The sequence below is a fragment of the Pterocles gutturalis genome, unplaced genomic scaffold, assembly GCF_000699245.1.
Source record: "Pterocles gutturalis isolate BGI_N339 unplaced genomic scaffold, ASM69924v1 scaffold23313, whole genome shotgun sequence".
Taxonomy (NCBI): domain Eukaryota; kingdom Metazoa; phylum Chordata; class Aves; order Pterocliformes; family Pteroclidae; genus Pterocles; species Pterocles gutturalis.
In genome coordinates, this window is record NW_010123678.1 from 60,473 (window position 1) to 85,541 (window position 25,069).

Consider the following 25,069-nt stretch of genomic DNA (forward strand, 5'->3'; position numbering starts at 1 on the left):
AGGAATCCAACAAAAAAATTACTTGTTCTCTTTACATATCATATAGCATAACCGTACAAATTTCTTCTTATCTTGCTTATTTCTTCTAAGAAAACTGTTTTTCTCCCCTCCTCCCACATGCAAATACAGTATTTTATTCTCATTATCATCAACATAAGCATGGATGAATGGATTTTCTGCTTGGGCTGGTAGATTTTCAAGACAATTTTGCAAATTTAGTGCAGATCCACACCCCTCAGTCAGTGCTTCCAGCACACAGCTTGTGAGAACTCGCACAACCAGGTCTCTGTGCATAATGCAATGATGCAGCCATGCAAACTGCTGTATAATTTTTCTTCTGGACAAAATACAACATAAATATATTTCTTCCATTAAAATAATAATAAAAAGCAATTTTCCTGCAACTTCCTAATATTTCTACCTGTTATTTTAGTGATGGAAGACTACGTGGCTGGGTACGCAAATATCAAGGGTTAAAACATGCAGCAGCATGAGAAATGAAAGCAGCTGAATTGGGAGAAGTGTAAGTGTCATAAAGAGAACTTGAGATACATAGGAGTGGAGATTTTGTGTAGTTTACAGCTGGGACTAGATCTCTCCTCTTAATGCACACACAATCAACACTCCATCCCTCTGTGACTTAGTAATCCTGGCCTACAATCAGCATCTCAAAGAAGCCTCTTCAAGATCTCTTTTAGTCTCTTCTGACACCCAGATGGTGTAGGAGAATGTGAATCTGTCATGATATGTATTGTCTTAACAATGTCTTTTAACTATTTGTCATGCTATACTTAAAATTCACATGCCTACACTACACTTCATATTCTATAATAAGAGTATAAAATACAGTATTTTACATTAGGAAATGCCTAAACAGTTGGTTTTAAAATAAGAACAAGATATGAGGTCTGACCTCACAGTTGACCCTGCTTTGAGCAGGGGATTGGACTACATGACCTCCAGAGGTCCCTTCCAACATGTATTAACCTATGATCCAAGTTGAATTTTTCAAGCTATAGCAGTTCTGCATACTGAGCACATTATCTCAGATGCTTAATAACATGAATTACTGTAATAAGAAACCCTTTTGACAAGGGCAATAAAGAAACTACAAATGGAAAATTAGTTATCACATACAACTTTTCAAAAAGCAGAAAAAACTTCATGGGCTAGGTGTTTGCTACCCAATTTCAAATGGAAAAAAACCAACAACACACTCAAATAGCACAGGAATCACTTACTGCATACCTAGACCATCAAGCTGTTTCATTATGTCAAAGGTGGACTTGGACTTTGAAGATTCTGTACAACAGACATTAAAAAGCTACGATTTGGGGATCTATGAATGAAAGGGTTAGCATCAGTGTAGTGTATTCAGAAGTCTGAAATAATTTCTTTCCATACTTGCATTCTTAGCTACCCACTAACAATCATTATCTGACAGAAACACAAGACATTAAGAACAACCCCACTGGATCAAACCACAGATCCATCTAGTCCAGTACTCATCTTCAACCACAGCCAAGTGCTTACAAACAGAGGAAGAAAAGGAACAGAGTAAGTATATATTGGTACTGTCTTGAAATATCTCCCAGTATCAAGTGATGTGCCTCTGGGGCACATCCTCAGCTAACAATTTTGCTTTTGTATTTATCAAAATAAACAGAACAAGGTGAATAAGGTTTGTCACCTAGAAGGTTCCAAACCTTTGTACTTTTAGAAAGACTTAATAATCATTGATAGTAAAGGCTTTAATAAGGCTCCTGACACTGTCTCCCCTAACATTCTCATAGAGAAGTAGATGTATGCACTGGATGAGTAAACACTGAGGTGTACTGAAAACTGGCTGAACAGCCAGGTCCAGAGGGTAGAGATTAGTGGTACAAAGTCTTGTACGTGGCCAATAACTCCTGGTGTACCCTAGGAGCTTATACTAGGTCCAATGCTGTTTCAACATCTTAATTAATAATCTAGATGATGGAGCAGAATGTGCCCTTGGCAAGTTTGCAGATGATATAAAACTGGGAGGAATGGTCGATAAACCCGAGGTTTGTGTTGCCATCCAGATGGACCCAGACAGACTGGAGAAACAGTCACACAGGAACTGCATGAAGTTCAACAAGTGGAAGCTGAAGTCCTGCACCTGAGGAGGAACAAACCCATGCTCCAGTACATTCTGCAGGCCAACTGGCTGGAAAGCAACCTTGCAGAAAAGGAGCTGAAGGTTCCTGATAGACAAAGTTGGACACGAGCCAGCAATGTGCCTTTGAGGCAAAGAGGGCTGATGATATCCTAGGCTACATTCAGAGGACCATTGCCAGCAGTACAAGGAAGGCAAACAAACAAGAAAAGAAAATTACACCAACACAAAAGACTTGTCAGCTCAATCAAGCCACAGAGAAGAACTGAGACTTGCAAAAAAATGTATTATTCTTCTGTAAGGCCATATGGAGTGGGGGGAGGGGGTGAACGTTTTAAAACTTTATGGTATATATTAAGGCAACAATTTTCAACCCCAGTGTTTTTGAGTTGAGCAGCCCTTATATCATTACTCCAAAAGGTAGCAAAAGTCTGCTGCTAAGACTGTGAGGCACAAACATTTGGACAAAAGCTTCATAAATATGGTAACAATAATTCAGTATGTTACAGTGTATCATAAATATACTATAGCAGTAGTCTAATCCTACCTTGCTGGTGGACACAAATCAAATTCTGTCACATAAACTGAATTTATAACATTGAAGTCTTTCATGCTCTTCATATACAGATGAACCAAAATAATATCCTTCAGTTTCAATCCCTCTGAAGTCATATTAGCTGCAGGATAAAAATAATATACAGAATATTTAGATATGTGTAGAAAGACAGCATAGCCATCCTGTTTTTGTTCTGCAAAACCAACTGCTAATAACCTAACAGCTGCCTAAACACGACTGAAGGCTTTGCAACATTTCTCCCTGTAATACTTTCTTTTTTTTTTCATTCAACTCTTTCTCGTGTTAGTTTTCCAAATATACAGACAGAATACAAATAAATTTTATCCACCGTGAGCAGTGGTGAATTCTTGCCCCAAGAAAACTTATCATGCATTAATGCATGCAGGTATGTTACACCCTGAATTCCTTGTATCTGTAAGTCTTATTATCTCGTATTTTTTTATTTTCAGTCTATGACAGCTAGTAATCTATAAAGGACTTTGAATCACGAAAGTACAGAACTGGAAAGGACAATAAGAGGTCCTTCAGTGCATCACCCTCTTCAAAGAAAAGATCAAATATTTATGTTATTCCAGAGGGATGCTTGTCTAAGCTGTTTTTAAAACCCCTCACTGCAACAATAATCTCTGCATAAACAAAGAGTTATAAATGGTAAGACAGACAATAGGAAACAAAAGTAGCCACAGAAGAAATGAAGGAAAGATGAGAGCAGAGGAAAGTTCAAGCAGACAGTTAAAGAAAAGATACCAGGAAGCGAAGATCATCAGAATGTGTATGTGTAGAAGATTCCAGTCATAGCACTTAAGGAGCATGTATTACTCTTACATAGTCAATATCATGACAACATATGTGAATCAGCTCTGCACTGTGGACCTTTTGTAACTCATAACCAATAGAAACTAAATTAAGAACAAAACCTTCTCCAAATATAGGACATATGTAATAACAGAGGCCCACGTGACCTAACTGAAATGAGCCACGCAAAGCTCTTCTCAGTGTAACTTTGGGGATCCTGTCCTTTAACGTTACAGTGTGTACCTGCATACACCTATATATTCCTTTTCCAATGGAGAAGTACAAGAGCATAAAGACAATCTCTGTTGGCTGTTGCCTTAGTGAGAAACAAATGCTTCTTGTGTAAAACATTTCTGTGCTTTTTTTAAAGACAGTTCAGGAGTTGGCACACTTCCATAAAGGTCAATTTGGTCACACCAATACTGAATTTTGCTGTAAATGTCTCACCTTTACTTAGTCATACTGCCATTAGTGTAGGCTATCTGAAGAGGGGAATTCTCATTGACAGAAAAGGAAGTGTGTGCTAAGCGATATAAGAGATGATGTAGCAATTGGCATAGGACCCCTATAAAATCAAGACAGATCTCCAGAAATATCATCTGAGAAACTAGCACACAATGATAATCCTGTCCAAAAACATAAGTGTATTTGAATGCTGCCTGATAGCAATCACCATGTCAATACCAGCTGCTACGTCATCAGTCAAGGAGGAAACAAGGACATTTTTCAAATTTCCAGCCAGCATTTTAGTCAAGAAAAAAAGAGTTTTGGCCTGCAGTAAAAAGTTCTGCAGCTTTATATGGAATACTGGAGGGGGAAAACACCCAAACAAACTGAACCTCCATCCCAGGTCTAAATTTAAAAAGCATAACAGAACAAACTAACTCAAATTTGTGCACACTTAACAGTATTAGATTTGTGCACACCTAACAGTATTAGAGCAAGTGGAAGGCAAAGAGATTTGAATAAGTTCATAATTTCTAGCTTTATTTTAAAAAAATCTTCTTAAAGTAAGCAAAAAGTACAATCCCCTTTTCCTCTGCATGAATTAAAGAGAAATGACGGGACATAATTTTTTCCTAGCTTGTAAGCAGAATAAAGCACTCTGTCTAGTAGAAAGGCATAAATGATGAACCGGTTACCAACCCACCAGTTGGGTTCTTGAGAACAAGTGCTGTTTCCCAAGGAGAGGACTCCTGTTTCCTGGAGAGCACATCTCCAGGATGTAAAGGGAAAACATACAGCCTCTCTGTTGAATTTCAAGCCATTCATTGTTCGTAATAATTTATAAAACATGATCAGGTGAGACTTATCCTTACTTAGGGCGAACTGCCTAAAAAGAACTAACCCAAAAGATAACACTGGCCGAAGTACAGGTTAATTAATGGGTTATCCAGGACCCTGAGGCTGAGAACCACAAAAGACAGCAAACTGTCTACAGGAAGTAGAATCTTAGACTAAATTTTAATGTAATAAAAATCTATGTAATTCCCTTCAAGCCTATAGAGCTTTGCCATAGTACAGCTGCACCAGAGCTGCTTTATATATAAAGCACTGCCATCTTTGTCATCTTCCAATCACATCTAAAGAAAAGTTTAACAAAAGGGTTTAAGAAAATAAATGTAAACAGTAATGTGCTGCATTCCCTCTTGTTCTTGGCATAACAGAAGAATTGCACCCACTTTACAGAACAACCATGTTTCATAACATCTAGTAATAATTTTTCTTTTCTGAATCCTTTTGGAAGCACTTACCCTCTTTAGAGGTGCTTAAATCAGTTAACCCAGCAAAGAGGTTAAAAGGACTGTGCTTATTCCATTCTCAAAGCACCGAAGACTGATCTGCTGTATAGCTCGTAAGTATGAGTTCAGAAAAAGCCTTGTGCATATTTGCAGATCAGTTAAGTGCTCAGAAACAAATTGTTTCTTTTGCTGTGACAGAACCATAATTCTGTCATAATTCATAGTCTTCCACACCCACTTCCAAAAAGAGAAAAATGAAAGGAAACGTGAGAACTGACATTTTCTACCACGGATCAGAAAAATACTATTTTTTTTTAAACTATAATACAGGTAATGCAAGTAATTTGCTGAAAGCAATAGGCTACTGTACTAGTCAGAGACACAATCTTTTCTGACAGCTGCTAAAGCAAAAATATATAGTGTTTGTACTGGCAAGTTTCCATTCAAATATAATGAGGACAAAATAAAACTACACAACCTATACAACCCTTTTGCTTCAGTTTACAGATTATGCCCAGATTTACACTAAATACTATCATCTTTTAATAAAAGTTTGATCACATTCACCTTGATGATTTCCAAGCAATCAAAAACTAGTTTAATGACCTTCTACAAAGTATTCTTTGCTTCTGAAAAAAATTCTAGGGTTTCTTTATCACCCTATATTCAACCATGAATACTCTGCTGCACGTTGAAAAAATAAGATTTTATATCACAGTATGTCACACAAATTCATGAATGAGAATATGAGCCTACACATTTAGATACTAAAAAAATATTTCCATTTTATGAATGAAAAGAAGCCTGTATAACATGCTTTACTGAAAATTTAGAACGAAAAAAAATACAAAACAAAAATGTGAACATTTTGTTTTACATGTCAGTATCTGTAAGAGGGGGATAGTAATGAATCTGGATTTCATGATTCCCAAGACACCAATTTCTGCTTTATATTAAGAATATAAATTAGATTTACTGCTACTGACCTAATCCTAGATGCCAAAATGTGCAACAGCTTTCTAGAAAACTTAATTTAAAATTATGGTAGCTGCAAAAGTGTCTAAGCAAGTAGACAGCATCCTTAGCACACATGCATACTCTCACACACAGTATATATTGCAAGAAAGCTATAAAGCAAGTTATAAAGTGAGTAAGTACTGTGGAAATAGTGTTGTTACAGTGGTATGAATGCTACTCTGGCTTTCTAGGGTCTTCAAAAGCCAGTCAATTTATGATGTGTTCAATATTAAAGCTGGCAGTCTTGATATCAATGATTCCAATCAAATGCAAAATGAGATGGCAAACTGACAACCACAACATTTAAAGGTATAAAACCATATGACAAAACAGATTCTTACTTAATACCAGATTAAAAACAGTACTGTTAACGACAGATAATGCATTAACTGAATAAAGCACCTCGGAGAGAAGTAAATGCTTCCCTTGATGCCTCTTGAGCATTTTTGCTTGTTGATGGAAGGAGATGGGCAGTGATACCTGAAAACCACTGGTAACCACTCACGGATTTTCCTGAATTTCCAAACATCTTAGCTATGGGAAATGAAGAACAGCACTATGATTATAATAAGGAAAGTTAACCTAGAATATGTTTTAAATTGCTTAAGTAACAAGGACTTCTACAGGAAAAAAAAATCACAAATGGTAAAAAGATCTTCAAAATATATTTACAGACAGATATAAACTAAAAAATGAAAGGTAAGTGTACTGGTAACAAAGTTTCTAAACACCTGAAAAATCCTTCTGCAACACTGCCTTCAGACAATATGCCTGCAAGTAGTATTTATCTGAGAATTTCAGCACTTGATTTCTCCTCCTCTCCATTTTTGCTGACCTTTTACAATTTCTCTGGTTTTGATATGGACTTGGCACAAGTCGTGACACTGAAAATTTTATTTCAAACTTATATGCCAAATTTTAAGGGAAGTTAGGTCTTTAACCTGTTTCTGATTATCTTAGGAAATGCATAACATGTTTAGACATTTTTTTAACATCCCACCAGGCACTTATCCATATTCAAGAGCCTAAATACCATTCAATATCAAACACCGTTACACTATGAAACTTAGTTTTTTGGAAAACTTTACTAATCTTTGGGTGTAGGGTAACAGCGATGCTGTGGAACTTCAATGAGGTACCAATCTATGAACTCAGGTTTATCTTGCACTAATCATCTCATGTTTGAGGCAATGCTAGTATCAGACATGTGATTAGTTACTGCAGCTCAGTAACTTGCTAGGCTGCTAAACGTGATCATGCATCTCACCCTGAGGTTGCTTGAATTGGGACAGACTCATATACTATGTAAGCAAGTTCAACAGTTGTGTTTTACGCTTCATTTTAGAGTCTGCTTTTCTGTCTTAATTTAATTAATTTAAAAATAGTAGTGCATGGTGCAGTTAGACCTTTGAAATAGAACTCAATCCCTGCATTCAAATTAATAATTATACTATAGTAATGTCATTCAGGAAAACAAAACACATTAATGTGTGTCGAAAGGAGGAGAGGGATGGAGGAGAGGGATGGACAAGAAAAAAAAGGGTTATGCTCCTTCTGTAAAACAGCTTGAAATGTTTCATTACTGCAGATTTACTGATTCCTATCAGAATATCACATTGCAATAGGATCTCTTTTTTCAGACTGGTTATTAAAGGTCACAGACATTCTTTTCAGGAGTGTTCTTACAGTAATTAACAGCATACACCACCACAGCATGAAATATTCAACTTTATTTTTCTAATGAAAGTTGTGCAAGACTCACTGAAATCCAAAGAATTATTTTTCAAAGACTTCCAGATGACCGGAATGTTCTTCTGTGGTTCATCCTCTTCTGATGAAGGGAAAATACAGTCATCATCGCAGCTTACCTCACAAGAACAGCTACTGACCACAGACGCACCTGGAGATTCCCCCTGCTTGAGACAGACATTATAAAATAAGCAAGTAAACAAGCATGTCAGGTAGTATGAAATCACCACATATTATGATCCAAATTTTGGGTTTCAATTACAAAATATACTATAGCTAACTGGGTACTTAAGCTTAGAACAATTCATGGAACAACAGCATTAGCATTTCCCACTATTCACATTGCAGAAACTGGCAGAATACAATGTGCTGCTGTTGACATATCATATAGAATAAAAATGCAGACTTGGTACTAAACAAGAAAAACAGATACAGAAAACCATGAGATTCAAGAGAGAGAAAGAATACTATGATGAAGTGCTATTCCACAATTATATACAGGACAACTATGTTTTCCAAAAATAGTATAAATTAAGTGAAAAAGGGAACAAAAGTACAAAAGCAAAAATGTAATCATTAACACTTGTCACTGAACACTTGAAACAAGCAAAAATCTAACAAGAAAGCTTTAAAACTTTGTGGAGCCTTGAATGAATGCAGTCCATGTAAAAAGAAAAAATCCTTTTTCTAGATGGAACTATCCCTTCCATCAAACTCACCACACTTTGAGATGCTCAGAGTTTTGAGAAACAGAAAAGACAATTTTCCAAGATTTATACATCAAAGTAATTTCTTGAGAAGTAAAATAATTCACTGTACCTTCTCTTCTTCCCAAACACTTTCGTAGTCTAGGAGGAGAAAACTACCCAGTGCACCTTTTAAAGCAACAGTATCTATACCATTTCCCAGTCATTGAATTACACACACCTTCAGCTACAGCTGTCAGTTGACATATTTTGCCGTTATGCAGAGGGCTGCCTGATAGCCCCTAACCCTTCAGGTATGACTTAGAAAATAAAGAAGCAGGAACACAAATCTGTAACTGAAATAGACCTTAAGCTGTATTATGCTACAAGAACCAAGAAAATTCCTTTTTTTCTATTTTTTTTCAAACTTGCTAACTTTTTATCCACAAGACGTGGCTTTATAGAAATATAAAGAGTGTATAGAGGCAGAGAGTGCTAGAAGTGCTACCATTGCCTTCCTGCAAATTGTTGGTTTACTAAATTACTTGCTTTCACTGGCTAATTTTTAATGTCCATCATGAAACAATCGATTTGTATGTAGCACGGGCATTCACTGAGTACTAATGTAACAGCAAGACATCACAGAGATTGCACCTCTTGGTCCTACCCCCTGACTAAGTGTGCACAGGCATGGTGACACAAATTATACTGTCACAACACTGCCCTGGGTTTTGGTTTTACATAACCTGGATTTTAACTTCAATATGATATAACAATCCATCACTAGGCAAAAAAAATATGTTAATCAGAAAAGTTCCAGCTTGCCAGTATGACAGCCACTTTTTTTCTCGCTTTTGTGAAGCTTTACATAGTTACCTTTTAAGAGATTTAAAGCTACAGATATCTTATGTAGGTACTATTAGAGACCTGTAGCTTCTCTCCCTTCCCTGACCTGAAGGACTGAATTTATACACTCTGCAAGTGAACACGAAAAGAGCACCTTTTCCATTTTTAAGCCATCTGTGAAAATTGTTCTTTCAACTATGTTTCTAAACATGTTTTCTGCAAAATGTGCTTCATAAAAAATTCATGGAGATGTAGTGAGACTCACAGACTGTATCACAAATGGTTTGGTGTAACTTACAGAACTCCCCTGCAGCTTTGTAATTTGTTAATATTACAAATATCCCAAAGTGATGCCACATTAAGTTTTTCTATCATCCACAGTCACATTCCTTTTCCCCAAATATTTCAATATTTTATAAATTGTTAAGCTAGCATCAATATTACTCCACAGATATAAATAAAACTATAGATCCGTGTTTACACACATACATGGTCAGTTGCAAAATTTTTGGAAATTACTAGGACTAGAAATTCTACATTCTCTTACACACACCAAAGACCATAAAAATAACTACAGACTACTGTTGATTTCAATGCCTATGATATATCACAATGATTCATTCAAAGCTGACTCCCACAATGCTCCAAAAAACATAGTCTACCAATCACTTTCCGTAGCACCACTGGTGCAGGCTACACTAGAAGTATTAGGTGTGGAACCTGGCACTACAAGAACCGGCTCAATGCCAGACTAAGTAGAGCTGCCAGACTCTCTTTAGTAGCTATATTCAAATCTCACACAAATGTTGGTTTTCCATGCCTATCGACAGAGAAAGTAATCTAAGAATTTAAAACTTAAAGTAATAGACTTCCACAAACGACTAACTTTTCCTGAATAATATTCTCATCACTTTAAAACCAAAAAATCAAGCTTGCTATAACATTTTAATTAAATCTTACAGAACCTATTTTATCACATAACATTTTCATGTTACTTCACAGAAGCAATATATTTTCCCATTTGTTATACTGTTTCTCCCACACCCACTGTTCATTGTGATACCAACCTAATTTTGGATCAGAGCCTGCATGCATGCATATGCTTAACTATATTCACATAACTCATGTCATTGATGTAAGTGCACTCAGAATGAAGTTACGCAAACACATAAGCGTTCCAAGATCCAAATTCTCCTGTTGAAAAAACCTTGGAGCTAGGACTGACTGCTACAGCTGAAATTCCATGCAGTGGTCTTTTATGAAAACAACAGATTGCCTTGTTACAAAGCTTACATTCTCCACTGCAGAAACTGGTATCAAAGCCTATCACAACACAATGCCAAAACTGATAGTTGTCCCACTGAGCAGCAACAAGAATACAGCGAGGCAGAGAGCTCAGAAGACATAAGGGAAGACGATGATAACATCTTTATTCTTTGTGGTGTACCTTGATATCAGAACTCCTTGATATAAATATAATGAAAGACCACATACATCTCCTTGAAGTATTTCAAGCACAATAACTCTGAAAGATTTTGAAATTAAGTCTCTTTATTATGAAAAGAGAATCAAAAATTCTCTTTTCTCAGAGAACTGGATGGAATCTGCAATCAAATGGAATAGGAAGAAAATATTTTCTTTATTATCTTAGTGTTTGCAACAGATTAGTGAACCAAAAAAAATGTAGTTGTTAAAAAGTTTCGAAAACATGCCTACAAGGGTTATCTATATTCCTATGATGGGGAAGGGAAATGAAAAGTTACCTAGGAGAAGTATCATTCAGTGATGTCAAAGTAGTAAAAAAGATGCCATCCATAATGTCACCAACAAAACATTATTCTGCAATTTGAAATTCCTTCCAGTTCCCTGTAACATCAAAGTCTAATTCTACAGCTAAAGTCCTAAATGGAAATTAACTAAAATAATTCATGCCAGAAGGAACTGGACAGAAACAGGCCACAAAGTCAAATCAAATCTAACCTCCAGGATCATGCTTCTTTAGTACACAAGGATTAGCTTTTAAGTGCTGAGTTACTAACTGATATTTATTTTTTTTTTGTAGGGTGTGTAAGCACCAAATAGTGGAAAAAAGTACGGTACTATAGGCATATCAATCTTGAAGGCATCTCTTTATCATTATGCCGTTAAACCATGCTAACTTAGTAACAAGTTATGCTCTGAAAAACTGTCTGGTTCTCCATCTTCATAACTTCTTGAAAACCTAGCCTACTTTATCATGACATAAAATAATCTATAGTCAAAAGATTCTAATGTTTTTCCTTATGATATAACCATTGCAGAAAATAGACTATTTTCCTTTTAACTATACAAGACATTAGTTTACATACTAAAATCCAGGGCAGGTCTCTGTAAACCTTAACCCTCTGAGAGTGTGACAGATTTATCTACAATGAGTTTGAAATATGATTTACTACAACACTGCTTGAAACTGGGAGGCTTTAACCAAATCTAAACCATCTATATAAGAAGGGGAAAAGAGCTTCTGAAGAGATAAAAGTAAAATCTTGATTCTTATATAAAATGTTATGCACTTTAATACGATTTTTTGCCTGATTTATGTAAAGCTTTGTGTTTTTCATTTTCCCTAGCCTGTCACATTGTAGTGATGTATAGTGCATGTTAGCATCAAGTTTGCCATGAGCAATAAAGCCAGTTCCTCCAAAGAATTATTAATATATTATCACTCTTCCCCACCATGCCCTGCTCCCAAATTTTCCTTTATTCAGCCTATTTGGTTTTGCTTCACATAATTAGTTGATACACTTTTCAGGGTCTCCCACACAAATATTTAATGTTTCATTTTTGAAAGAAATCTCAAACTAGAAATCGACAGGATGAAATACAATTTACTTTCCAAGGCAAGAATGAGGCCATCATGGAAGAAAAATGTACAGGTATTTTAGCTGTTTGGGACAATAAAATAAAAAAAGAAGGGGGGAAAAAGAGTCATGATCTATTGAAAGAAATTCAGGAAGTGTAGCTGCTCAAGAGAAATGAAATGTAACATACTAATATAATAATGTTCTATAACAATCCCTGCACCTAGAAGAGGTTCAGTGATCTTCAAAGTGCACAAAGTAGGAAGAAGACCTATAAAAATATGACTGCAACAGTAGTAAGAAGATCACGAGGCACTCTCTTCAACAAAATACTAGCACTTACAGGAAGAAAAAAAAATTCTTCCCACAAAATAATGAAAATAAAAATAGAAAAGTGTTGACCAATGCTAAGAAAAAAAACACCTTCTGTTTTGACCCTTTTAGCTCTGCTCACACAGAAGCCTGCAATATTTAAACCACTAGAGTTCCTATTCCTGTTCAGCTGTTTCCATGGAATCATAAGCTAAGACAATGAATCCCAGTGAACTACTAGTGATTCCCTTAAGATCTTTGACCAGGATGATCTCCTCTACATGATTTGAAATCATTCATCAGATGTATCTTCCATATGGAAAAGATAAAACAAAAACCAGTATGTTTAAAACTTGAGCACTTCTGGATCAGCAAGTTTTTAAATCATCCACTTTAAACCAGAAACGGCAAAAAGAGATGCCACCTCCCAGCAAATCAACACTGTTCATACAGGTTCCACATACAGCTGCATTCCACAGTGCGGATAGCTGTACTGCACAGGTTACACGTGTGCTTTACTGAACCACGTTGGCTGAGCACCTTCAGGTTTCAAGATGAAAAATGCTACACACATATACTACCTCCATTCATTCATCTGACACAAGGTAGCACTTGTGTTAAGTTTTGCCTTATGTCAAGTTCTGAAATTCAACTAAATATGTACATTGTTATTTGAAAGTACACGCACATGAGAACATGTAGCTTCATTCCAAACTGTGACAAAGCAACATAAAAATAGAAAGCATGCACATAGCTTTAAAGGATGAAATTTGCATCTACTTGCCTTATTCTCCAGGTGTAATTTTAAAAAACGAAGGTAGGCCACAGGTGCAAATGCATCAGCTGAATGCACAACCACCTTGGCTGAATCTCTGAAACACAAAATTATTAGCGACAAATATTAGTATATCACTTTACGTATAGACAATACTTAGTTGATACATAACACAGACTCCAAGGTAACTCATGGAAAAATCTATTAATTTCTTATTTATACCAATTAAGAAAAAAATAGTTTGCTATACGAAATCGTATTGTTGAACAAACATTATCTTCACTAATTTTAAATTTTCAAATGGAATAAACTATACTTCCAGACCAGTACTGAGAGACTCAGGTGTAGTCTATGAAAGCAAAAATGCCATTATGTTTTCCATTCTAGAAACTTAAATGTAAAGCTAACTTTTAATTTCATCAACAGGAGATTTCTTAAAAGTCCATTCTTCTTGATTAATGCTCCAGGATTAATTCTTGAGGTACTAACAACATACAATATTTCACGCTGAGAAACTGACTGATTCAACCATCTTGCATCTGATATTGAAGATTACTAGACACAACTTTTTAATGCCAAATGTGTTGGTAACAATGATAAACTTCCTGTATGCTGACTCAAATTAGTCAATTCTCATTTTCATTTTTACAGACACAATCTGTCACACTTTGATTCACAAGAGGCAGTATCTGTTATATCCATCTGTATGGTTTTACTACTTAAGAAAAAGGTAGCTCTAGGAAACAAACATCAGAAGGTGAGAAACTCAAAGAAAACATAAGAGAAACTCTGACACAGTACAAGTAAATCTGAAATTTGTTATAAGTAAGGCTAAGGACACACAAATGATTTTCTTGAAATCACAGTGCCCTTGACACCTTCACAGTATTCCATGAGATGAGATCGGTTTCTAGTAATGTCACATAAAAAGCATACAAACTGGAAAGAGTTGAAGCCTTGGCCAGATTCCACTGACTTAATGAAAGTGTAAAATTAACACGAAATATCTGTATCCCAAAAATGTGTTTTGGGATTTAAAATAACAAAACTCCTAAGATAACCATAATCACTACAATGCACAATAATGATAAATACATTCAGCATAAGCAGCTCCATGTCCCTGTTAGTAAACTTTTAAACAATTTGACAAATAAGCCTTTCGCTTCATTCTTGAGAGTTATTATCAAGATTCTTTATGATTAAAATATCACTTATTCCTTTAAGATATCTTTCAGACAGTCCCTGAAGATTAAAGTCATTCTTTTCAAACAATCATGTTGTCTTCTAACAGGAACAGGTAGAAAATAACTTTGGAAATCTTGAGTAATAGCATACCTCATTAGAAATAATAAAAAACAGACACCAAGACTCCAGTAGCACCAGGTACCTGGGTATCCTGAGTGTCTTAAGATATTTTCAATAAACATTGCTTGCTTGCCATTCAAGTTCTACACAGGGAAGTCTAGTACTTTGAAATGATGTATTAACTACTTTAAATTAACAAAAACATTTATATCAGAAAGGAAAAACAAAAATTTAGGGTTATTAAATGCTGGTCTCTATTGAATTTAAAGAATACCTAGTAACTTTAAAAAAACATATTTAACTTAAAAGAAGCAGCCCTACTTGTATTGCACATTCCAATTCACTAGTACAGCAGAACATATGCTAAGCATTGATACCTACACTAACTGTTCAATAACTTTAGAATTTTTAAGTACTTAGTTGTTGCTCAAAAAAGTATATTAAGAAATCATAAATATTTCTTTTTGGTATGAAGTACACTCCTATGACATACAGCTTAACACATGGGTATTTGATGGGACCATGATATCTAGTTTAATATGCCAATATTTCTCAGCTGATGGGTCACAATAGGTAGATTATGTGGCACTGAAAATAGTATTACAATACAGAAAAATAATATATTTTTCCCAACAACTTCATTTTCTGTCAGTCTCTCCAAACATACATCATTGTTGTAACTGATATAATTTACAGTCTTGTTCAATAGTAAATGCAATGAATAGGTAGAAAGCAGAACAGTTTTGTTTGTGCCCAATTACGAGTCACCAATTAAAAAAAAAAATAAAAGTCCAGAACTTACATGTCATGTCCAGTTTAGGAAACAGTAAAAAAATAACAAACCCCTAAACCACATGAAAAGCAGATATTAAAATGAAAAACAGTGATTTAAAAGACCTTGATAATTACACAATTCTGAAAGTCTGAATTTTGAGTAGGAACATGACTATGTAAGGTAATTCATATTTGATTATGACAGAAACACAGGAATTTTGCTGAAGATAATTTTCAGAAGACTTCGGAAAAACTTTCCTAATTATCTATTTTTTTTTTAAATCATAATAATCTGATCTCTCAAGTCTCCTTGAAGATCTGGGAAACATCTAATAATATTAAAATAGTAACATTTTCAGAGGACAAATATGACAAGTTAGAGCAAGTCTGAAAGTATCATCAGTGCTCTCAGTACATGATTATTTTTTCATGTTTACAGATTTACTTTTAACTCCAAATCTAAACACAGAGTTAACCATAAGGTGTAGAGGTGCAGAATTAAACTTCCCAAATACTTAAAATATGCCAATTTACCCAAGAAAAAAATCAAACTATTCTGTGTTCCAAAAATACAAATGGACCTTTCTTATAGATGTCATTCACATAGATAAGAAATATGTCTTTATAGCTTTTAGAGGTGTCAACCAATTGCACTTTAAATACCAGTGTAAGAAGGACAGAAAATGTTTGGTACCTCTCAAATATTGAGCATAAGGAAACTGACAACTGGATTACAGTAGTCTACCGAGGAAGCAGAGATAAAAACCCATCTGACTCCTGCTTGAATATTTTGCCTGTAAGACCTTGCTTTCACTTGCCTTCACATGAAACAAAGTGGCTGTCATACTGGCAAGCTGGAAGTTTTCCGATTAACATATTTTTTGCCTAGTGATTGATTGTTATACCATATTGAAGTTAAAATCCAGGTTATGTAAAACCAAAACCCAGGGCAGTGTTGTGACAGTATAATTTGTGTCACCATGCCTGTGCACACTTAGTCAGGGGGTAGGACCAAGAGGTGCAATCTCTGTGATGTCTTGCTGTTACATTAGTACTCAGTGAATCTCTGTGCTAACAAATAGATTGTTTCACGATGGACATTACAAATCAGCCAGCTAAGCTTAACCTATCACATGTGTTTTGGAGGGAAAAAATAATCTTCATCATCTTCCTCAGAAACTTTCTCCAGGAAGACATCTTGAAGGAGTTCAGGAATTTAGGGGCCCTGAAAATCCTGACAGGTTTTAACCTCTGAATTGTAATTCTTACAACTCCATTTAAGCTTCAAAAATTGTATCGGGATGTATACCAGAAACAATCCTACGTAAACATTTGGAAACTATACTAGTATAGTTAACAACATGATTACAAATATGTTTAGTTTCAGTGTATATGAAAAGCAAGAACGAAAAGCACAATAAAATTAATCTTTTTCTTTAGAAGTTCATAAAGCAATAGATTTCACACGAAGGGCCTGTCAAAAGGCATGTCTTTACAACATTAATAATGTAAGAGCTAAGCAGGGCTCATCAAACCATAGATACACAAAGCTAGTGTAGCTATTCAGTTTCCATTATGGAAATATATATTTAGAACTAGTTGAGTAACTGCTTAACAGTCTGCTGTGCCATATATTTATTATTAAATACCCACTGATTTATATGCATTTTTTGTGCATTTATTGTTAACTTTTACTATTATTTGGAGTGTCGCCAACAGAAATAAAGACAACTTGGCCAGACCACCTCTGCTTTAGCTTTTCCTAGTTGCTTGAATGGTCATTAAACCACTAATAGCCAGAAATATATTTAGAATATATTATAAGATATTCCTACTTAAACCGGTATTTGGTTGATCCCAAGTCAAGGGTACAATGTACTTTCCTAAAAGTGTTCCTCAAATTTTACACAAGAAAAACAAAAAACCCCAAAAAACAACAACAACCAAACAAACAAAAAACAAAGCACAGCACACCACCCAAAAAAACTCTGCACACTACACCAACCAAGAATTTCTCATGAGATTTGACATTATTTTCTCCAATCTGCTGTATCAATGCAAAGAAAGCTTTGAAAAGGAGCACTGGGCAATTATGCATCCAATTGCAATGAAGTCCCAGATTTAATCTGTAACATAAGAAGCCTCAAAGTAAAAAGAATGTAAGCAATCAATCAGACACATTTAAGTGCAAACACTGATAGAAGCATATGCAATCTCTCAGTTAAAATCCAGCTATCCCTCTGAAGTATATTTTTTGTTGCAAGTGCTGTAATATAAATGCTGCATAGGCCACATTTGTCTGGTAACGGGTAGTATTACTCTAAATGACAAAGTTTGACAAAATTCTGCCTCTGACACCTACTGGAATTGATAAGAATTTGTCAGTTTAATAGAAATCATATCAGATTTAAAAGCAAAAATGAATTGTGCTCTAGCAATTTCTTCATGGTATTTTTCTTTCTGCTAGAAGAGACTGAACTGATTCTATCTGAGGGCAGACTGCGGAGTTTTGTCCTTTGTCCCCAAATTTATTTGTGATAAAATGTTACCAAACATCATACACATTTAATTCTAACTCCCTGCTTAACTTTCCAACTCCTACTAGCCAGCAGGTTGGCTCACAACCTATGGCTTCTACCTAGCACCTGGTTCCACTCAGAGAATCTTCTCCAGGAGTCTCACTTCCTGGCCCACACATTAACTTAAATCCAGTTTAAAGATTCTACACTGTTAGTTTCTGAATCTTCTCACTAAAGAATTCCATAGCTTTCCTGCATGGAATTATCTCCAGATTCAAATTATGTAGTTTTTCAGTTCACACCAGAGGACACATCTTCCAGTCAACCAACAGGTCAGCAGACATCTGCGAGAGTAGCTGCCATCCCTTTTACCAGTTTGTCTTTTGCTCTTCTCCCAAATGCCATGCAATGAAACAGTTAACAGCTCTTGGTTCTGTTCCTTATATAACTGATCCAAATCTTACAAAAAAATGAAACAAACAGACCCTCACTAGGAAAGCCTTAATCATGTCTATACGCTCCATCATCTTGACCTTCCCTCCTAAGATGACCGAGTATCAACAATACATGATCACTAGTCTGCTTACTTGGCGAAGAAAAGGAACAGCAGTCAAAACATCTCACTCAAAGCAAGCAGGCTTAGCTATTTAACAGACTAATAAAGAAACTTGCATCAAGACACAATTATTTTCCATATACCGCTACACAGATTTTAGCAATTTATGTCAAAGGAATAAACTACTCAGTGTAAATTAGATGGATTAATGCAAAGTTTGTAGGTAAAATACCCTCTAATAATTAAAGAAAATATCATTATCATTCTAAGCTGCTAAACTTAAAACACACACACACAGAGTTAATGGAACCCACAGGCTACTGATGTGGCAGTTTATCAAATGTAGCTGTAATGAAAGATAAATATTACAGGCAATTCGCACTTCATGAAAGGATAAAAGTGTCAGTGTGTAGGTACCAGTTTTACTGCAGGCCATAATCAGCAAGTAAACGAAAGCGCAAATGTCTAAAAAGTTTATAGCCCTCTATGAAGGCCTCGTCTTGTCAGGTATTGATTTAGGTTTTCAGAGGACTTTGCCAGTGTTAAACAAAGTGAGTGTTTGTGAACTTAGAGGACATGTTCTACCTCTGCCAACAAAAGTTGTCTCAAGCTAAATGTGAATACGTTCCCATTGCTTTAATACAAGGAAATGAAGAAACTGTTCCTTACATAACAATTTTCTTCTTAAATAGAGGGCAGTCCAGAGTGAATGTTTCATATTCTCCACCTTCTCCACAGACATGGACTCCATATTTCTCAGAAAGCTAACGCAAAAGGGAAATTAAAATACGTATTACATTAAAGCAGTCTATTAAATATATTTTGCTGAAAATTTCAGTGTGCATTTTCTTAAAGACTACCCATTAGAAGGCTGAAATATCATACAAAGGGTTCTCGATTTCTTCGTATGTGCACTACAGTGATCTAAAAATTACCAATGTGTTATATCTTAAGTAGAACTGGCACTGTAACACTCAGATAAACAAATTAATTCCTAGTCCTTCTTCCTCAGTCATGATGAAAGGTTGTTCAGACTCCCATATTTATCTATATTTTTAGCACAGATAGTTCACCTTCTGTGCGAAACTTGTACTGTAAATCGACACAAGAAGTAGCACTTCACACAGAAGTATACAGTGAACACAACTTTTGGCAATAGATTCAACAATAGTATTCTACATTTTGGTAAATATCCATTCTTTCAAAAAATTCTAACAAACAGAAGTCAAAAGCAAAAAGCCAAAGCAAAATCTAAAGAGGTAACAACACGCCGTTTCCTTTAATAAATCATACTGAACATACTTTCTAAATCAACATATACATTTATGAATATTCCTGAAGCTCTGGATATCCCACTAAAACACATAACTATATAAACCAATACATTCAAAATAAGACATATGACAATTTTAATTAATCCCTGCTTTATAAATGAGTAGCTGTGGAGCAGGAACCAAAGCTCTTTTGCTGGAGTAAGGAGTGCACAACTGCTGAATAGTTCACTGTAATTCTGTATTAATGTACCGTACCGATAGGTAGTAATCAAGCACCTGTACCATGCCTGAGCATGTGGACATCCTCCCTTTTTCTGCAGGAGAAATTAAATTCCTCATCAGCAGATTATATCACCTTTTAAAGTATTCCAGCAATAGCTGCTTGAAGGCAAGTCCTGTCCAGATTTTTTCACATTAAGCAATCATTAACATTCTTCAAGAAGTTCTCGAGAAGCTGAACTGCAGTCCCCACTCCACTGCAAACACCAATGTTACTATTGGAGATATTTATTTAACCCCCTTATGCTTTTCCTTAGAGGAACAGATGCCCACCCATGATGCTTCTGGAGTCAAAGTAGCAATGTAGTTCTCCACAACATGTAGGAAATGGTTAGAATAATTCTGTCTGAGGACTAGAAAATAGTTCCAAATCTGTTTGTCTATTTTTAGGCAAGAATGAGACTGGGTTATTTATACATGTTAACAGAGTATCTGTGCAGCAAGTCTATTTGACACCTTCAAATGATACAGTATCTTTATTGTTGAAGCTGAATGTATAGTTTGTGTTACTTTACGGTTCTCTTTCAAAGTTTTTTATTTTAAAACTTCAAAGAATGTTTACAACTTCAGCCATCATCCTTGCTAAAAATAGTTCAAAATTAAGTGTGAAAGCATGAACTACATGGAACTTGAATGTTTTAATAAAATCGAACACCATATTTTAAATTTAAAAGTCTGTTAGTTAAACAAAAGGCCTGAATCCTCTTCAGCTTTTATTATGGAGAAAAGTATAAATGCTCTGAGAAAACAATACCTTGGTAATGCTCTATGCGACTGTTCAGTTGTCTGGCATTATAAAATCTAAATCTCTTTTGGAACATGTGTTAAATCATTTTTCAATGTCTTGTTACAAGAAGGAATTTTAATTTTCCCTTTCACATTTTCTTTTAAAGAAAAGAAGCAGAAGAAAACCTTTAATCAAAGTGCTCATTAAAAAATTACACTCCTGACATAAAAGAGGACTCCATCTGTCAAGAATGGCAACAAAGTATCTACAGGACAAATATATCAAGAATAATTAATGTTGATGCAACGAGAACGGACAATCTACAAAACAGTCAAAACCTTTTATTCTTCCTCTTGTTGTAGCTTCCACTGCAAGAAACCCTAAACAAAACTATTATAAAAATTACAGAAAACCAGAAAAGATATTTCTAACTGTAACCTTTCCACAAGGAATAAAAGGAGTGACTGTTTACAGGTCACTTTCAAACTTGACAGCTCTGCTCATAAACATCAGTGCCTAGAATAATTATTAGCAATTAACATTAAATACTGAAAAGACGCAAGATTATTTCCTGTCTTTGTTGTGGGAAATCCTAATTTTCAATGTCACTACCTTCAAGATCATTCTCAACACCAATTATAAAAGGTGCTAAAGGATTTTCAGTTCCCACTAATGCCAACAGGAACTGAGGTTATTCAGCAGTTCATAGAACAGATTCTTAATGTTCATTTAACAAAGTCAGCAATATTTTTAAAATGTCATCAATAACAAGAGAACTTTTAGTCATTTAGAATGTTAATATTTTTTTGAAGACCAATTATTTTGTTTTGCAAGTGGAATCTTACATTCAAGACAATATCACAGCTTAGACTCTCATCTGAATTTTAGGATTGCTACATCTGCCGTCTAGTTCAGAAGGGCCAGAAAACAGCAAATTTACAAAAGACACTTAAGTAGAAATGCAAGTCCAATTTAAAATCCAAAAGAAATATATGATGAAAACATCTTCTAGACTACACAAAATTAATCTTAACTCAAATACAGAGGAGACACAGGCTATATAACTGATCCACTCAAACATTACCCGAAGAACAGTCTCTTCCTACCTTGGGAATGAAACACAAGGATTAAAGATGACACTCTCATTCAAGTTGAGTAATCAAAGATAAAAGATATGGATTCAAGTGCTTCCTATTTCAAGTGAAGACTTTGTTCCCAGACAGAAATTTTAACACTTAGTAAATTCTCTATACGTATAGAAACCCTCTTTACATGAAGAAGTACTCATCAAGTTCTACGGTAAGCATCCAAATGACTAAACATTTTCTTATTATTATCAGAGAGAGAAGGACAGACAATATAACCATAATATGCATTTACCATTGTACTAATAAATTCTAAGTGTGAGCAGCCCCTGAGATGTGGCAAGTTGCCAACAAATTCTTTAATGCAAAAAGCTAGGGCTCCTGGTATACAGGAAACAGTGGGACATGAAAGCAATTTAATAATTTAGCAAGTACGTAGCAACCATTCATCAATAATTAATCAAACACCTATAATTTAGAAAAAAACCACAATAATTCAAGAACTTTCCTTGCCACAATGCCAGTGTTCTCAGCCAGTGAAATTCACCCCTGACAAAAGTATGAGTTGCAGATCATCACTGTACTTATAAGTTCAACCTTCTGTATGTAAAGTCAGAAAAATAATTGCAAAATTAAATCAAAGATTTTCCCACTCAATAGTCCTCCATTTTTCTGCTGCTACAGCAGCAAAATCACCTCATCTTTATGTCACTAATTATTATAATTTCTGTTGTACACATAAACTAAAGTAAATAAGATGACTGAAAATGTAGGTATCAATATACTTTTCCAAAGTTAAATAAATCAATGGATTAAATCAGGGCTGGGTTGTGGGTTGGTTTGTTTGTTTTCCAATTAACATTGACACATTTCTTACAATGCCTCAACACAAGATTTTTTTTCTAAAAAGAAAATTACTACTTCATGCTTGTTTGTCCAAAAGACAAATTATAATAGGCACATTACAGTAACACAAGTTGATTTTTATTTTATTGCCTGTTCCTCACAGTAAACTTTTAGTATAAAAAGAAGTAAGTAAAGTCCTAATTCCTGATTTGCAGTATCAGAGAAGTTGAACTTTGTGATTACATGCTAAAATATAAAGCAGGATATTCCATACCAATTCCAAATGACTCAACGTGTCATACATGTTGTGATTCAATATCAAAGACCCTCTTATATTCAACACTGTCATTTTTTAAGGCACTGAACTTATGAAGATATAAAGTGTTTTTCAACAAAACTGGAGAACACATAGAACACTATTTAATTCATTTTGAACAGAACTGCAAAAATGATCACAAACTTGCACACCACACTAGGTAAAATCCAGTAATGAAAAAGCCTGCACCTGGCTAAATAAACAACTATGTAAAGTAACACTAGGTGTCAACAGAGAACCCAAAAGACAATCCCACAAGAAAAGGAAAAAGTATAAATTAGCAAAAAACAACAAGAACAACAAATTCCAAGGAATTTGCTGTGAAATTTTGAATTATTGGTTAGATAATACAACACAAATCAGATACAAAAGTATATAAAGCTGTGGTAGTTTGGGGGATGTGCAACTTTAAAAAATAATTTATTAGGGTGTCTGCTTTGGTATGGTCAGAATATTAAATTTTGTCTCTCCTACTTACTGAAAACTGTGAACTCACTGCTCTCACACTCTGTCTACCAGAACTTCTGATGCTGAAGACTTAGCTGGTTTGCAAAAGAGTATTTTTCATGTCATAAACCTAAGCATTTCTCTTCAGTTTACAGTTAATGATTTGGTTTTATTAGGCCTTAAAGCCAACTAAGTATCCAGTAAAAACAATTTATTTGTACTAACTCTGACTTTAATAGCATGCATATGCACAAGAAACAGCTACATGAACAACTCATCAGTTGCGCCGTCTCCCCTACAATGGCCTGACAACCAGTTCCAAGTAGGGTCAGAATGCCCTATTCCACACCTTAAGCTATACAGTCGCTGCTGTTTACTCTTGTGTCAATAAAAGATAAAACCTAAAAACATGGGTTTCAAGAAGTATTAAACCATGACAGTAAGAATTTCAGAGAAACCAAAGAAGTAAGAATTACTTCACCTGAGCCATCAAACATCAAGAATACATTTAATTCCCCAAATTACCAGGTACTTTTAAATTTCTTATTTTATTATTTTCTTTTTAAAATGAATGATAGTGAAATCAAATGGGGAAGAATACTTCTTAAGCCTTATTTAAATTATACCCTATAACATAACTAAAATTGCACTACTTGCTGCTATGGTTTTAAAGAAAGTCAAGACTATTGATTCAAGTGAAGTGAGTAGCTACCCACCTGCAGCCCTACTGAATTTGCAACTTCAATTTTGGTAACAGGAGCTTTTTGCAAAAGCAGAGGCTGTACTTTCCTCCTTTTGGGTTATTTAACTAGTCACACATAAATATTCAACTAATCTAAACATGACTAAAGAGTATGGAATTGACATTACAGTAAAGTTGATGCTTCTGTTAAATCTGTTCCAGAGAAAATTGTTCATTGTTTCATGGTTACAACGCTTTAGCCTTCCTTAGCTGTCACTTACTAAGATTCTAAAGAAACAGCTCTGACAAAGAAATACATTGCTTAAGTGATCTGCAGGAACAAACTGGGGGAGGAGCACTTAAATGTTTATCATACTCTTAAATTATGTATTATTTACTCATGACTCCAATGATCTTCCAAACAACCCTTCTGGGAATTTATCAATCAGTAGCCATTTCTACATTACATGCAGAACATGACTTTACGTGTCAGTAAAACTTCTCTTCCACAGTAATGTTCCTCTCTTGCACAATACAGCCTGCCAGTGTCAGAGCAGCCCTATGACACAAACATGGACTGCAATGAAGACTCCAGTCCAGCATGTTCATGCAGTGCAATGCCACCTTAACAGTCAAGCTCCTGGAAGCAGTCTAACCATGTTCACAAGTCATGAACTGGAACTTGCAGACTGTGGTTCTCAGTGGCTTACTAGCTGAGCCAAACACTCATGTCAATACAGCTTCCAATTCAAAGTTAGGTGAAGTTTTGTATCACCTACA

The 25,069-nt window shown here is 35.1% G+C and overlaps 1 protein-coding gene across 1 annotated transcript in view; it reads right to left on the reverse strand.

Annotated features, from left to right (window-relative positions):
• The window catches only part of DPH6 (diphthamine biosynthesis 6), a gene marked incomplete at its 3' end in the record, with an annotated part of 131,776 nt that overhangs the window by 49,340 nt on the left and 57,367 nt on the right, over positions 1 to 25,069 (reverse strand). Inside the window, exons 6-10 of the mRNA XM_010078000.1 lie at positions 19,303 to 19,397; positions 13,489 to 13,576; positions 8,034 to 8,184; positions 6,674 to 6,805; positions 2,688 to 2,817 (exon numbers count right to left, since the gene is read on the reverse strand). Coding sequence (XP_010076302.1) covers positions 2,688 to 2,817; positions 6,674 to 6,805; positions 8,034 to 8,184; positions 13,489 to 13,576; positions 19,303 to 19,397 — 596 coding nt within the window. The remainder of the gene's footprint in view (positions 1 to 2,687; positions 2,818 to 6,673; positions 6,806 to 8,033; positions 8,185 to 13,488; positions 13,577 to 19,302; positions 19,398 to 25,069) is intronic.